The sequence below is a fragment of the Aplysia californica genome, unplaced genomic scaffold, assembly GCF_000002075.1.
Source record: "Aplysia californica isolate F4 #8 unplaced genomic scaffold, AplCal3.0 scaffold00047, whole genome shotgun sequence".
In the NCBI taxonomy this organism is placed as follows: domain Eukaryota; kingdom Metazoa; phylum Mollusca; class Gastropoda; order Aplysiida; family Aplysiidae; genus Aplysia; species Aplysia californica.
In genome coordinates this window covers 1,200,808-1,214,590 of record NW_004797317.1, presented here as the reverse complement: position 1 = coordinate 1,214,590, position 13,783 = coordinate 1,200,808, and the positions used below count along the sequence as shown (strand labels likewise).

At 40.6% G+C, this 13,783-nt stretch overlaps 1 protein-coding gene across 13 annotated transcripts in view; it reads right to left on the bottom strand.

Moving 5' to 3' along the window:
- The window catches only part of LOC101861716 (RUN and FYVE domain-containing protein 2), a 128,288-nt gene that overhangs the window by 29,934 nt on the left and 84,571 nt on the right, over window positions 1-13,783 (bottom strand). For 12 of the 13 annotated variants that reach the window (XM_005092497.3, XM_013079302.2, XM_013079299.2 and 9 more), the window contains 2 exons: window positions 10,077-10,174; window positions 4,970-5,056 (listed from right to left, as the gene is read on the bottom strand). In XM_005092497.3, the coding sequence (XP_005092554.1) occupies window positions 4,970-5,056; window positions 10,077-10,174 (185 nt within the window). The remainder of the gene's footprint in view (window positions 1-4,969; window positions 5,057-10,076; window positions 10,175-13,783) is intronic. The other variant, XM_035968246.1, reaches the window with a different exon arrangement.

Genomic DNA, 13,783 nt, shown 5'->3' with positions numbered 1-13,783 from the left:
GCCCCCCCCCCCCCCACGTCCTATGTGCACGAAGAGCCATGGATCCATGCAGACAACTAAAAAATAACTAAATTACAACGATCTTCTGTTGGAGATTCAAACTAGGGTTGTCCGATCCATAACCTAGTATGATCTCAAGTACAGTAATAAGAGTCCTTAGAAATTACTTTTATAGTTAGCACTTTAAACACAATGCAGTCAAGGAGACACAAGCAAGCTCTCTCTCTCTCTCTCTCTCTCTCTCTCTCTCCCTCTCTCTCTCTCTCTCCCTCTCTTTCTCTCTCTCTCTTTCTCTCTCTCTCTCCCCCCAAAGAAAATACGTATACAACACTTATTATATTTCTTCTTTTAACTTCCCCACATAATCAGCCTTCCAAGTTCTGCGATAAGAATTTCACCTTATTGAGTAGACACGTTTTATTCTCGTTGCGAAACTATTAATGCATGCTTAGTACTCAAACACACATCTAGAATAATATTGTAATATTGTTTAACTCTATTAAACATTCATTCATTCATTCATTCATTCATTCATTCATTCATTCATTCATTCACTCGTTCATTCATTCATTTGCTCGCATGTGAAAAAACGAAGACAGGACACAGCCGCACGACCCAGAAGAAAAAGCTGTAAAAAAAAAAGAAACCAGAAGCAAAACTTTATCTCCTACAGCAAAACTCGATTTCATATCGTAATTCTACCAGCCTCTTCTAATCTGTCCTGATTTCGACCACCAACAGGCCCTAACTAGTTGGATAAGGCACGGGATATTTGGGGACTTATCCCAAAGAAGTGTCTAGAATACATTCAAACATCCTTCAGAAATAACGTCTAGATTGCAGCTACTGAGTTCTTAGACACAGGAGAGCTGAGAAAGTTCTAAATAGTCATACGGGGGTGTAGCAGTCTTTTTTAACGTTGCCCAACCTACACGTTATTGTAATTTTGTTGTTGCTGCAGCTTTTTCTTTGTTGCTATGTTGCTACTGTAGTAACAGAGTTGTAGTTATAGTTTACAATGCTGAATGCCAAAGACACAACACGGAATACAAGCACGTTAAAAAGGAAAATGAAGGAGACGACAAGCATACACAGTACTAAACACCACCAGCGTCCAACAAAAGGTGAGTTGGCCACCTGCACTTTCAGCGCTAACCGAGTACAACAATACTTTTCAGCACTCATCTGCGATGGCGTTGATTAAAAATCTGATGAACATGTAAGACGTAAAAGGTTCAATTCCGAGTTGCGTTTGACTTTATCTTGTCTTTCACCTACTTATTCTCTTCCGAGTCTTCTAACGGGACCTTGTCGAGGAAAAAGTAAGGAAGGCAAGAAGCGGCTCGAACAACTTACACATATTAAAGCGTAAAAGAGAAGTCACTGGTTGGAACAGCTTATAAAACAGCATGCCCAGTGACGTCGAGGAAGACAGCGAGTCAAAATTCAGATCGAAAGTACACGAAACAATAAAAGGTGGTTTACACCCCCCCCCCCCAAACAACAACAAACAAAACACCCCCCACCCCCCAAAAAAAAACAACAACAACAAATATTAGAAATTGCTTCTGGGAAACCACTTAACAACACTCCACCTCCCTCTCCTCCCTTCCGCAAAAAAAGAAGAACCATCCCCCTCCCTCCACAAAAACATGAATAAATCGAAAAACGGACAAACAGAGGGCAAAGGGAAAAGAAGACAACATCTCGACGAAAGGATCTATCTGATGTGTTGTACAAAGCAAAGTTGGGGCAAACAGACAGGATCACACCCACGCCAAATCCCAGTCGTAAGGAGGGCGAGAATGTTTTTTTTTTTTCACCGGTATGGATTCAAAATAATTAAAACACAAACACAGAAACCTTGACAAGTCATTCCGATTTAACATAATGTCAGAGTGTCTCATATCGAGTTTGAGTTTGAGTAAATAGAAGCACGTCGACACAAAAAGAGTTATATATAGGGATAAAGCAAGACAGATACACAGTTAAAAACAGAGGGAAAGAAAAGTTGTACAACCTACCAGACGTGCCCTCAAACCACCCACGCTGACATCGCAAGCAGCAGGTGGAGTTATATAACATAATATCATAACATAGCTATCTAAGACATTTCAACTGATGAGTGCAAGTTTTTCATAACTCAAGGCATGAAGACTTTCGAGTGCTCCATTTTCATTTTACTATATAAACCCCCCCCCCCCCCCCCCCCCCCCCACAAAACTACAACCCCGGCTACCAGCTTAGTCTACAGATTTTAGATATGCACTGTACTTTTTTTTTCTTCGAAATGGATAAGCCTTGTAGGAGCGTCGATTTTCGGCACGTGAACCAGACTAAACTTTACAACCCAACACCCATGTCACCCCACTTTTTTGTTTCCATTTCGCTATCATACATAAATATATAGTAAAATGCATAGAGTTAACTGTTGGGCGCGGATTTTGCAGAATACAAATGCTATTTTTTATAATAATAATAATAATGACAACTATCATCATCATCATCATCATCATCATGTTATTATTATTATTATTATTATTATTATTATTATTATTATTATTATTATTATTATTATCACCATTATTATCAGCTGAGCCCGTATCGGGTTATTGGCCATTGTCCTTCAGTATCACTGTAAACATCCATCTCCGATAAGATCGAACCAACTGGAAGAAGAGCGTTACAATCCCCTCTCAAAAAAACCCAACAAAACAAAACAACCCCCCCCCCCCCCCAATTCAACAAGTCATCAAAAGAACGCACGCTCAGAACACCCCGTTGGGGATTCGACCCTGGGCCATCCACTTCGCAGTCCAGCATGATATCAACTACTGAACAAACGGGTGCCTTCGCCCATAATATCAGATTTTTAAAAAAATCAAAAAAAAAATATAATAAAACAAATCAAAAAATCAGAAGGATTATATCCAGCAACGAACTTATTCCTGAAAATGTGTCTATCGTTTTAGATGCAGCTCCTGTGAGGGCCGGCAAGCCTGAGGGATGCCTTCGCGTCACGGTACGTCAAGTCTGAATTGTTAACGCAATGGTCACCACCCACAAAAATATTAAAAAACTACAAATAAAACACACACACACAAACAGCAACAACCATACTGCTTTGCAGAGCCTCAAGGGCGAGAGACGTTTGAGTTTGAGTTTTATTTATATTTATTTAGTAGAGGTTTTACGGCACTCGCAACAGCACACGGTCATATGAGCGCCAAGGGGTGGATGTGAACAGAGAAGTCTTTACAGGGAATCAGGCTTACTCAGCTCACCTCTCTAGCTTCAACAGCACAGTCTGTTTCGACTTTCAAGGCACCCCGGAAATAGCGGGTCACAAGAGTGTGCCAAACATACAAAAGAAGTAGATCAGCCCATTTATTCTTCTGTGCATGAACGAGAAATGTCCCCCCTTTGGAAATGGCCTGAAGACACTTCAGTCAGTGGCACCGCCCCGCGGGTTAGAGTTTTAGTTTGAGAGAAGCACACCCTTACAACGGTCACTGAGTGCAGGGAAGAAACAAGACAGACAGAAAAAAGACAACGAGGGAAAGACGAGAAGAAGAACCTACCAGTGGCGCCCTCTTTTTTTGTTTTTTGTTTCTGGAAACGTTTTGCAACTGCATAAGGACATATGAGCGTGCGGAAAAGTGGCGTCCTCTAACTACTCCCTGGGAGACACGCATCACGTCAAACAGCTGGGTTTAGTTTAGTTTTAGTAGCGGTTTTACGGCGCTCGCAACTGCATAAGGTCATATGAGTGCCGAAGATTAGAGGTATAACAAGAGAGTAACAAACACTAAATAGAAGGAGGGGAGATAAAAAGATGTTTTATAGGAAAGAAGAAGCAAACCACACCAGAGCACCCGCCAACCAACCACTCACTTGGGTTTGTTGGGACATCATTTACATACAGTGTAGGAAGTAACCGTCAATCTTTTTGCACAGTACACTCTTCCACGAGTGGCACAGCAAAGCAAAAACAGTGCTCAAACACTATAAGGCACAGAGAAAGAAAAAAACACAAAACGAAACTGGAAACTACCTAGCAACTTAAGATCTCACGTAACAAAGCTGCAACGAAATCCAGCAAATACATCTTCATAGAACAAGGAATATGACGGAAGATGCAATGAGTTGACCAGCTCTGGATAGCTTCACTGGACAGCCTGGACTATACACTACTTTTTTGCGGTCTGTTTCCTTTTTCTTCTCCATACTACTGACTCAACTAAAATTATCATTATTAGCATATTGTGATTACTTTTTGAATAACAAAATGTGTTGATTTCTTTTAATCAGGAAAATAGAATGAGTCGAATTTTAGTATTAATAAAACTATTAGAAATTGCAGTATTGATCATAATAGCTATGATAATTATTAAAATGGTAATAATAATAATACTAATAGTAAAAACAACAACAACAGCAACAATAATAATAATATCGATAATGATAATATAATAATAATTTTATCAATCATGACAACATAGCATTAACAAAACCAATAAAAAATGAAATAATATTTAACAATATTTAGGATACTCGTAAAAATGAAAATGATAAAATTTTATTACCGTCATCATTATTATTACGACTATTACTGTCATAATCACTACACTGGTACAATAATAATGGTTTTAATAATAACAATTACAAATGTACATGTATTACCACAAACCAGCAGCAATCAGCAGTAGTTGGCAAGAGGCAAAACAATGTAGGTCCATCTTCTCTTCTTTCCCTCGGTTGTTTCTGTCTATTTGTTTTATTTTATCCCTACCACTAAATGGCCGTGATTATGTCGGTGTGATTTTTCATTACTCAGAACTGGGACTTCGGCTATGATCTTGTTTTAGCAACTTATTTTACGGCACTTGCGACACAATAGCGTCATATAAGTGCCCGGAGCTGTGATCTGAGGCGATGCTATTGCACCCATGCAGGCTGCCCTACTTACCTCTTCTGATCCTTTTCTGCGATGATCTGGCCCAACTTTCGGGCCGTCTCCTCAGCGGCCACTTTGTCTGAGGCGGACTGCTTCAGTCTGGCACACCGCGAGGAACGGGTTGATAGACAGATTGCCACAGACAGAGGGAAGCCACAGTGCGCCCACGGGGTTACGTACAGCAGGGTCACAGGTCAGAGGTCATACAGTTCACGGTTCAAAGGTCACAGCGATGATGGCGTTGGTACAGGGCAAAGGGCGCGTGATGGAACAAACGAATGGCGACGTGCAGAAAAAAAAGAAAACAAAAGTGGCAGAAAATACGTTGGAAATGAGAAACAGAGCAAAGCAAAAACTACTGACATGGAACACACTGCCCAGAACGTAAGCAGAAGGTGCAGTGATACATTTACCAACCACATCAGTATTGTGTAGCAAAAACAACAACAAAAAACCTCCCAACAAAACGTTGCCTCAGAACTATATTTTGTCCAAAGTTTACTTAAGTACATTTTGGACAAAATACTTCAGAGGCTACGAAATTAACAAAAAAAAAATAAAAAAAATATGAATTGCGTGCAGCGTGAAATACCCTGCAAACTGCCAAAGTAATTATACCCTGCATGAAGTTGAAGATATTCGGAAATCTGACCGAAAGATATCTTTGATTATACATTTCAGAGACGCACCTCTTGTCATTGAATCACTGCACTCCCCCCCCCACATATTAATAGAGAACGGTTTTTGATTTTTATAGAAAACAAAAAGTAAAACGACCAAAACTGCAAAAGAAATTTTAAAAAATGCAAAAAGATCACAGAGTAAAGAAACATAGAAGGAAAGAAAGGAACATTATACAGGATGGCGCAGTAGCCGGGTTACCATTTACAAATGGAATAACTATATAGTGGCGTCCAAAAGAAACTTGAAAATGTAATCACCAAAACCATCATGTTACAGGCTTGTTTAAAGCTTAATAAATTCTGCGACATCTGAGACTTGAATATCTCATCTAAGTTAACAGACGCCCGAGATACGGTCACTCAAAATTGACCTTTAAAAGTCTGGCTTGGCAAAATTGTGCAAAATCAGAAAAAAAGCGCAAGTGTGTTCGTGAGTATATTGAAGTAGATCAACTTTGGTGGAATGGACATGTACTGAATATCAAATGAAAAGAGAATATTATTATTATTGTATCTACAATGAACAGCATCTTCTGATATTTCCAAACAGATTGGAAAACAGAGCAGTTACAAATACCACGTAAAACCTGGACGTAACATATTAACATGTGCTCATTAGTATTAATTTTGTTTTTGTTTAGGAGCTACTATAATGGTTTCGTGTCGAGCTCGAAACCTTTTTGCATCTAGACTGTGCTGATTAAATTTTGGACATAATCATCTGTCAGTGATAAACAGAGACCACAAAACTGCCATGGTTTTGGGTGGAATGAATAGAACCGCCCTCATGAGAATCACTGGACGGCTTGGTTTAGTGGACAATATCGCGCAAGCGCCTGAACGTCATGTCTTACCCTTATTTTTGTCATGGTGTCATTCTAGTAGACATCTCCATGCCTAGCAAAGAACTTTCTCACAGTGCCAGTGCCACTAGATAATTCTTGGAAAACCAAAATCAAATCAACGTTGGAGTGGACACCAGTAAATAGCCCCGACAACAATCCTATAGGTATGTGAAGAGTGAAGTACCATAAAACAGTAACTGAAGAAACGCGACCTTGTTCCCAACTCAGACCCTTTGTTAGCAACTCTCTGTGACATCCCGGGTGGAATGACAGATAGCAATGGTCAAATTTTTATAGAGTTGACGCCCAAAGGGTTCGTGCACTACACAAAACTAATGGCCCCTAAGCAAAATAATAATGAGCATATTATATTAATGTTAAGTCCAAGTTTTGCATGGCATTTGTGATTGCTCTGTTTTCCGTTTTGTTTGAAACTATCGAGGCAAAATATCAAAATAGAATATTGCCTATTGTAATACAACATTCTCCATTCATTGGATATGTAATAAACGTCCATTCTATCAATATTGACGCTCCTCAATACACGTGCGAAGACAATTTTACATTTCTTTAATTTTGCCCAGCCTAATTTTCAAGGTCAATTTTGAGTGACCATATCCCGGGTGTCTCTTAACATAGATTATTATCAATATGCCAGATGATGCAAAATTTATATAGCTTTAAATTGGTAATGCGAGGCTTTAACACGTTGATTTGGTGATTTCATTTTCAAGTCACGATTCCAGGTCCGGTAGCCTAGCCCCTAGATTGACGACGCCGCTACCCTTCTAATCCGCAGAAAGTATGGCCCGTTTGTGCCTTCTGAGTTAACACCGCACCAGATGGATGGAGCTGACGTTTGTGGATGATCCTCGGAGTCTGGTTTCCCACACATTTACTGTTCTGTCTGTCTACAACAATGTTAAGGTGCAAAATGACCGTTGTCTCCCATGACCAAATTGTTGAGAAAGGTCTTGTCGTCTCTTCACATCTGCCGAAAACTGCATAATCCAACTGCACCGTGTATGGATACAGACGCAAGTTCTGAGGTCTTTGCAACGTCGACCTTCAGCAGGGGTTAAGCTAAAGGGAGCGTCGTCGGACAGACGTGAATGTCTCCTCCATTACACTCTCTGCAAAACTGGCCCTATTTTCCAGGGTTCGCACAGAATGTGACCTCCCAGTTCGTGGCGTATCAACCACAGATCCCAGTTCCTGGACCATTGCAATATGCTGATTATCGCGAGTTTGAGGGTGGATACCGTACCCCATCATTACACAGATAGGCTTTCGTGTGAGGACACTATATTTTTTTTATTTCCCAAGTCAATTCCACAATTGCTATGCGACAATTTTTTTAACGACAAACCTGGGAAAAATCCGAAGAACCAAAATTACTACACTGAATTCAATAAAGAAAAATCAACTTGGCGTTTTGTCTGGAAGCGTACCTGTGAACGCCAAACAAATCTCCAGATGTCGTACTGTCAACAATCACAGATCAAAAACTTGAAACAATTTTCACAATTAACTTTTAAAATGATATCGCAACTTCTGCGCCATCCTGTACAAGAACAAAAAGCACGACGTCTCTGTACTCAACACCTGTATCAACGTATGTACAACAAACTGAAATAATAAAGAGTATTGTACATAGAAGCATAGCCAAAAGTGTATATAATATTATGGTGCAACGAGAGAGAACGTTAGCTACGCCAATATAAAAGGAATACAAAGAGTTACTTGCATTGAGAAACACTGATACACGTAAGGCTGAAAGTATGGAAAGAGCCCTCCTCCCGCCCGCTTTCGCAACTTACTTGACCTACTTCGCAGCCTGGGGTCTCCACCCTATATTGTGGGGGCCAAACGAGTGCGGGTCACCGTGACCTCATGCGAAAAAGACACTTCTAACTTGTCGTAGGAATTGGGGGTGGTGGGTTACTTTTGCCGAGAATATTATACATGGAGCATCGTTTACATAGAAAATTGCACTCACGGCATGCCCTTTCGTGTGAAATTTTCAAACCAAAATGAGCCGGAAAAGTGGGATAAGGGAACGCAAATCAGGGGTTTGTAACAACCTATTTCGAATTAGCGTTTTAACTTCGTCATACAAAAACGAAAAGAAAAAAAAATCTCCAAAACGCGAGAAAAATATATCCGCCCACACATAAGCATGTAATTTTTCACTTTGATCAATATTTCGTAACGTAAGTTTTTCCCCGGGGGGGGGGCTCATACATATTCCGAGTACATATTCAGCCAAACCATAGGAGGCGCAGGCAAGACCAAGAATTCCTCGCCCGCCACACAGCGTCGGTCGCCAATTTGTTACATTTATCCGGAAGCTGTTTCGACGCCATGTTGGAAAAGTGGTTCGACAACACAAAAGGGAAAAAACTAAACCTAAGAAAAATACATCCAAGTGCATGTTTGTTTTCCTGGATTTTTTTTTTTAGACGGGGAGGGGGGGGGGTTCCTGATGAGTTGGACCTGGAGTTTTTTTGCTTTCTTTTCAAACCTCACTGTTCATTCGCAGGTTTAGTGAAAATGAAAAAGCAGCTTATGCAATAATGGTAGCATTCCCTGGGGAAAAAAGCAAGATGGCACCCTGAAACAGCCGAGTGTGTCAGTGAAGTCCGATCTGTCCATTTTGAAAAAAAAGAAGGATGTGTGCATTGTTTCAGATCCTATCGCTTTGTATTAAAGTAAAACAATTACAATGGCGCAAAAGTGGCCATTTAATTAGTGCAACGAGAAAGAAAGATAGATACGTGTATACAGAAACTACAGAATGAAAGAAAAGCAGTAAAATCTACAAGTGGTGTACTAGAACCGAACCCCTGAGCCTAATCCTGAATACGGTTTTAATTCTAAGGTTTCGAGACTGAGTGCACTTCATGTAGGCTGGGAGTAAAATATTAGTTAACGTGAACTAAGATATTTCGAGTTGCAAAAGACCAGTCTCATTAAGCAATGAGAGACTAGTAAACAACTTAAAGCAAACACATTTGACCACCCATGGACACTAATAGTACTCATGCTAAAACAACCTATCAAGCCTTATCAATAATTATGGTCACTTCATTATTCTATAAATAAATCTTGCTAATATGTTTAAGTCCACATGTTTATTTAAAAACAAACATGCAAACAAACAAACACCCCCCCCACCCCACATGTAAGCTCAAACACGAAGGAGAAAACGAAATCTAAAACTGTAGCCACTCACCTACACCCCCGCCCCTGTTCTGAGATGCTATCGAATTTTAAAAAAAGCACCCCCAACACACACACATACACACACACACACACACAAACACACACGCAGGGGATGTAACCCCTGTGTAAAGGAATGAGAACCATGAACATCTCGGCTATGACGTAGCTATGTCTCACTTCATTCTGTGCGTCTTCTTTACCTTCATTCTTTTCTTCTTCCTTTTCCTACTATCACAAATACTCCCTCTTGAAAGACTACCCTAACGAGTTCAAAAGAAACTAAAAATTGATTTAAAGAATAATAATAAAAGGAAAATAACATTTGAACAAAACCAAAACAACCGGAACCCAAGAACAAGTGATTACCTCTGCTCCATTTCCTTCATAGCTCCCACCAGCTGGTTGGTTTTCTCCTCCAGTTTGGTCACCATTTCTGTCTTGTGCTTCACAGTGCTCTCGCAAGCCTGTGGACAGTTTTAAGTTTATTTTTAGTAAGAGTTTTGAGGTACTTGCAATACATATAGGTCACATAAGTGCAGAAGATAAGATGATTTACTAGAGAGTAACATGCAAAGAAGAGAGGGAGGAGTGATAAAGGCGATAGATGTTTGAGGGCAAGAAGGAGCAAAGCACACAGGAGCGCCCGCCAACCACATACATCCCAGTGGGCAGATCAAGGGGAGGGAGAGGGGGATGTCAACCAAATGGAGAAGTAATGAGCAACAAATTAGAGTGCCTCTGTAGGTTTCATTTTCAGCGCCCGTCTCTGCATCACACCATAACTTTAACTCGGGCTCACAGAATCACTCCGTCATTTACAGTAAAAAAAAACCCAACCCACGCTTTTCAGTAATGAAACTGTATATGTGTACAGCTCCATATTTACCGGAGCATTCATTTCTACCCAGTTTAGTATTCATCTTAGGCAAACAGGATACATAGGTAAGCAGTTGCATGGACGGTCCATTGGAGATTAATAATAGAGATACCAAATACCATTCGTAAAGCGTAATCACACCCGCTCGACAGCAAAGCAATAAAATACACCCTGGAACAATGCTACTGACAATGCACCTAGAGTGTAGCCAACTGAGCTAACGGTTCACACCCTACCCCCCTCGTTCCAAAAAATGAAATAATTAAAAAAATTAAAATTGAAAATAAAATAAAATAAAAAGAGGGCATTAATGATGACAATCACAGTCTCACAACTGCCCCTATGGTCATCGGAATTCAACCCCCAAGGACCGTATCTGCCATATCTAGCGCATTAAATCAAGATGGTATGTAAAAAAAGTTAACCTTGATGGACCATAATTTAGTTACCGTGTATCAGATCTGACCTGACTACATAACTTGATCTATTGCAAATCTAACACAAGAGTGAAGTCTATCTGTGTGATAGATTTCCATGAAACATTTCAGATTTCCTGAGCTTAAACACCATATTATTCAAGCTCAGATTCTAGAGGGTTAAAGCAATTAAATTACCCGGCCCACCACAAAGTCACCATCAGCTATAGCCAAACAACCGGGCTAAAACTAAGTGTGGGAGAATAGCAAGACACTGTGGCAGTGAATCGTAAGCCATATATGACACGAATTAGAGAGTCTTTATCTATCGCCTGGGCTTCCACCAGCGACGCCTAAATACAAGCCATTACTGTCGTAAGCAACACATCAAGGAAAACATACCACGCAAAAACTTATGACATTGCCGCGTAAAAAGACAAGTCGTACCGTTCGAACAAAGCTGTCAAAATATTATGCATGTCCATGAGGACGAGAGAGCGGCAGATTAGAGGAAAAGCCAGCAATTAACTTCAACACAAGGATGTGTCTCCACCTCACAGTCAGGAGTCAGACACGTTCTTGAATTAAGCGAACAAATTTTAATGGTGCTGTGAGGGTGGACTAAACCACCCATTTCTCTCAGCAGACGCTATCATTGTAAATCAAAACGTAGTTAAAAACAATTTATTCCAAACCATCCGTTTACTTCAGCGGACGTTTAGTAGTACAGGTCTTACGGCATTTGCATCATACATAAATATATGTAATACAAGATAAGTGGCGTTACTAGAGACTGACGTACAAAGAAAAGAACGAGAAGAGATATGGATAAGAACAAGGAGCAAATTACATCATAGAACGCGCAAACGACTCACTGAACGGACGGCGAATGTTTTGTACGATCCATGACTAAAAGGCTAAACTGAGATCCAGATCAGCATGTTTCAAATCTACAACCGGATATTCCTGATCTTGTGTGGTTTACGGCGTCATCGAGGCTCACTTTTGTATTGTTACGTTTTGAGGAAAGAGAAGAACAATTAATGACGCAATATTAATGATTTAGTCCAGAAAAAAACGACCCCCCCAAAAAAAACCCCACTGTGCTCATTCACATCGGAGGTGGATCGATAACAAACCTGAGATGGCCTTTACCAACACGGTAAGAGTTTACAAACTTGGTAAAAGACTCAGATTAACTGGGGCACTTTTTTACAGCTTCTTTTTCACGACTCCAGGTGGGCGCACAGCGCAGAAACCAATCCCAGCCGAAGACTATCATACACCATAATACATTAAAAAAACAAACAAACAATCAAACACCCTCCCAAAAACCAAAAAAAACCCCAACAAACAAACCCAACCCACTAACAAACAAACAAATAAAAATACCAAACAAATCCCCCAAACATGGATATAAGTAAATTTCGACCACCCCAAACCTTCCTCCATCCCAAATGTGGCTCCAAACAGAGTGGAGACTCCGGAGGGGAGGGGGGCTAACGTTCATGTTACTCATAAAAACGTTCTCAACAATTCCTGCACCATGGTAGAGAAAATATTACTATCCCCTCCCTCCCCTCCTCCTCCTCCTCCTCCTCCACACACACACACACACACACACACACACACACACACTCACACACAAACTCTCTGTCTGTCTGTCTGTCTGTCTGTCTGTCTCTGTCTGTCTGTCTCTCTCTCTCACACACACACACACTCACACAGAGACCGACAGAGACGACTGAGTGAAAGTAAAGAAGTAAGACCTTCCAGTGGCGTCCTCCAACCACCCGCTTTAACAGACGCAGACAGAACAAACGACCAAATTCTTCAAAAGAACAAATAAAACGAAAGGAAAAAAGCAAAAGAAAAACACAAACACATATCCAAACATTGGTTCAGAGCGCGGACGCAGTGGGCGTAGGGAGAGATTCCGCTAAATGAACACACGGTGTCTTTTAATTCCACTTCCACTCCAAAAAAGGCGTTAGGGGCGGTAACTGTCAGCACAGGGGAGTCGTTTGGCCCTAATGAGTTGTCGCCCCTAGGTGGTTCGGTCTACGTATGGGTTTGCTCCCCTGTTTTGCCCGAGTCTCTGCCGTGTTAAACGCGACAACAGTCTGTTATAAATTACGGAATGCTCCGACCCCCGGAATCTACAGATGGTAAGTCTGTTTGTTTTAAGTTTAAACCGTACTAGACGTACACGGAAAAAGATATAGAGGAAGGCAGAGAAGGAGATGGGAGGACAACATCGCAGAGTGGACAGGGAAGACGATGGGTGCCCATCTGAGGAAAGCAGATGACAAAGAGAAATGGCGAGAGCTGGTTTTCAGATGCAGTGGTGTCCCCACGGTTGCGCCAACCACGGGATAGAAGAAGACAACGAAGACGAACTGAATGCAGGCTAGAAAGACGCTATCATTTTTCTTTTTTTTACACTTCTCTCCTGCATAAAAAAGTGACCAAAAGACAATTTTTCTAAGGAAGCTAAAGTATTTTAAAGTTGATAAAATATTGATGTCAATGTTCTACCATTCAACTATAGAAAGTAAGATCAATTTTTGTATAACAGCACGGGCCGAGAACACAAAACAACAAGAGAAAGAAAAATTAAATCGACTAATACGGAAAGCATGTACAATTTCAACATCTACGTTCCCCAACTTGGATGAATTGTACATAACAGCTTGCACTAAAAAAATTAATTCCATCTTTTTAGATAACAAACATCCCTTGTTCCCTCAAATAAAAACATCAGTCAGAAGTAAAAGACC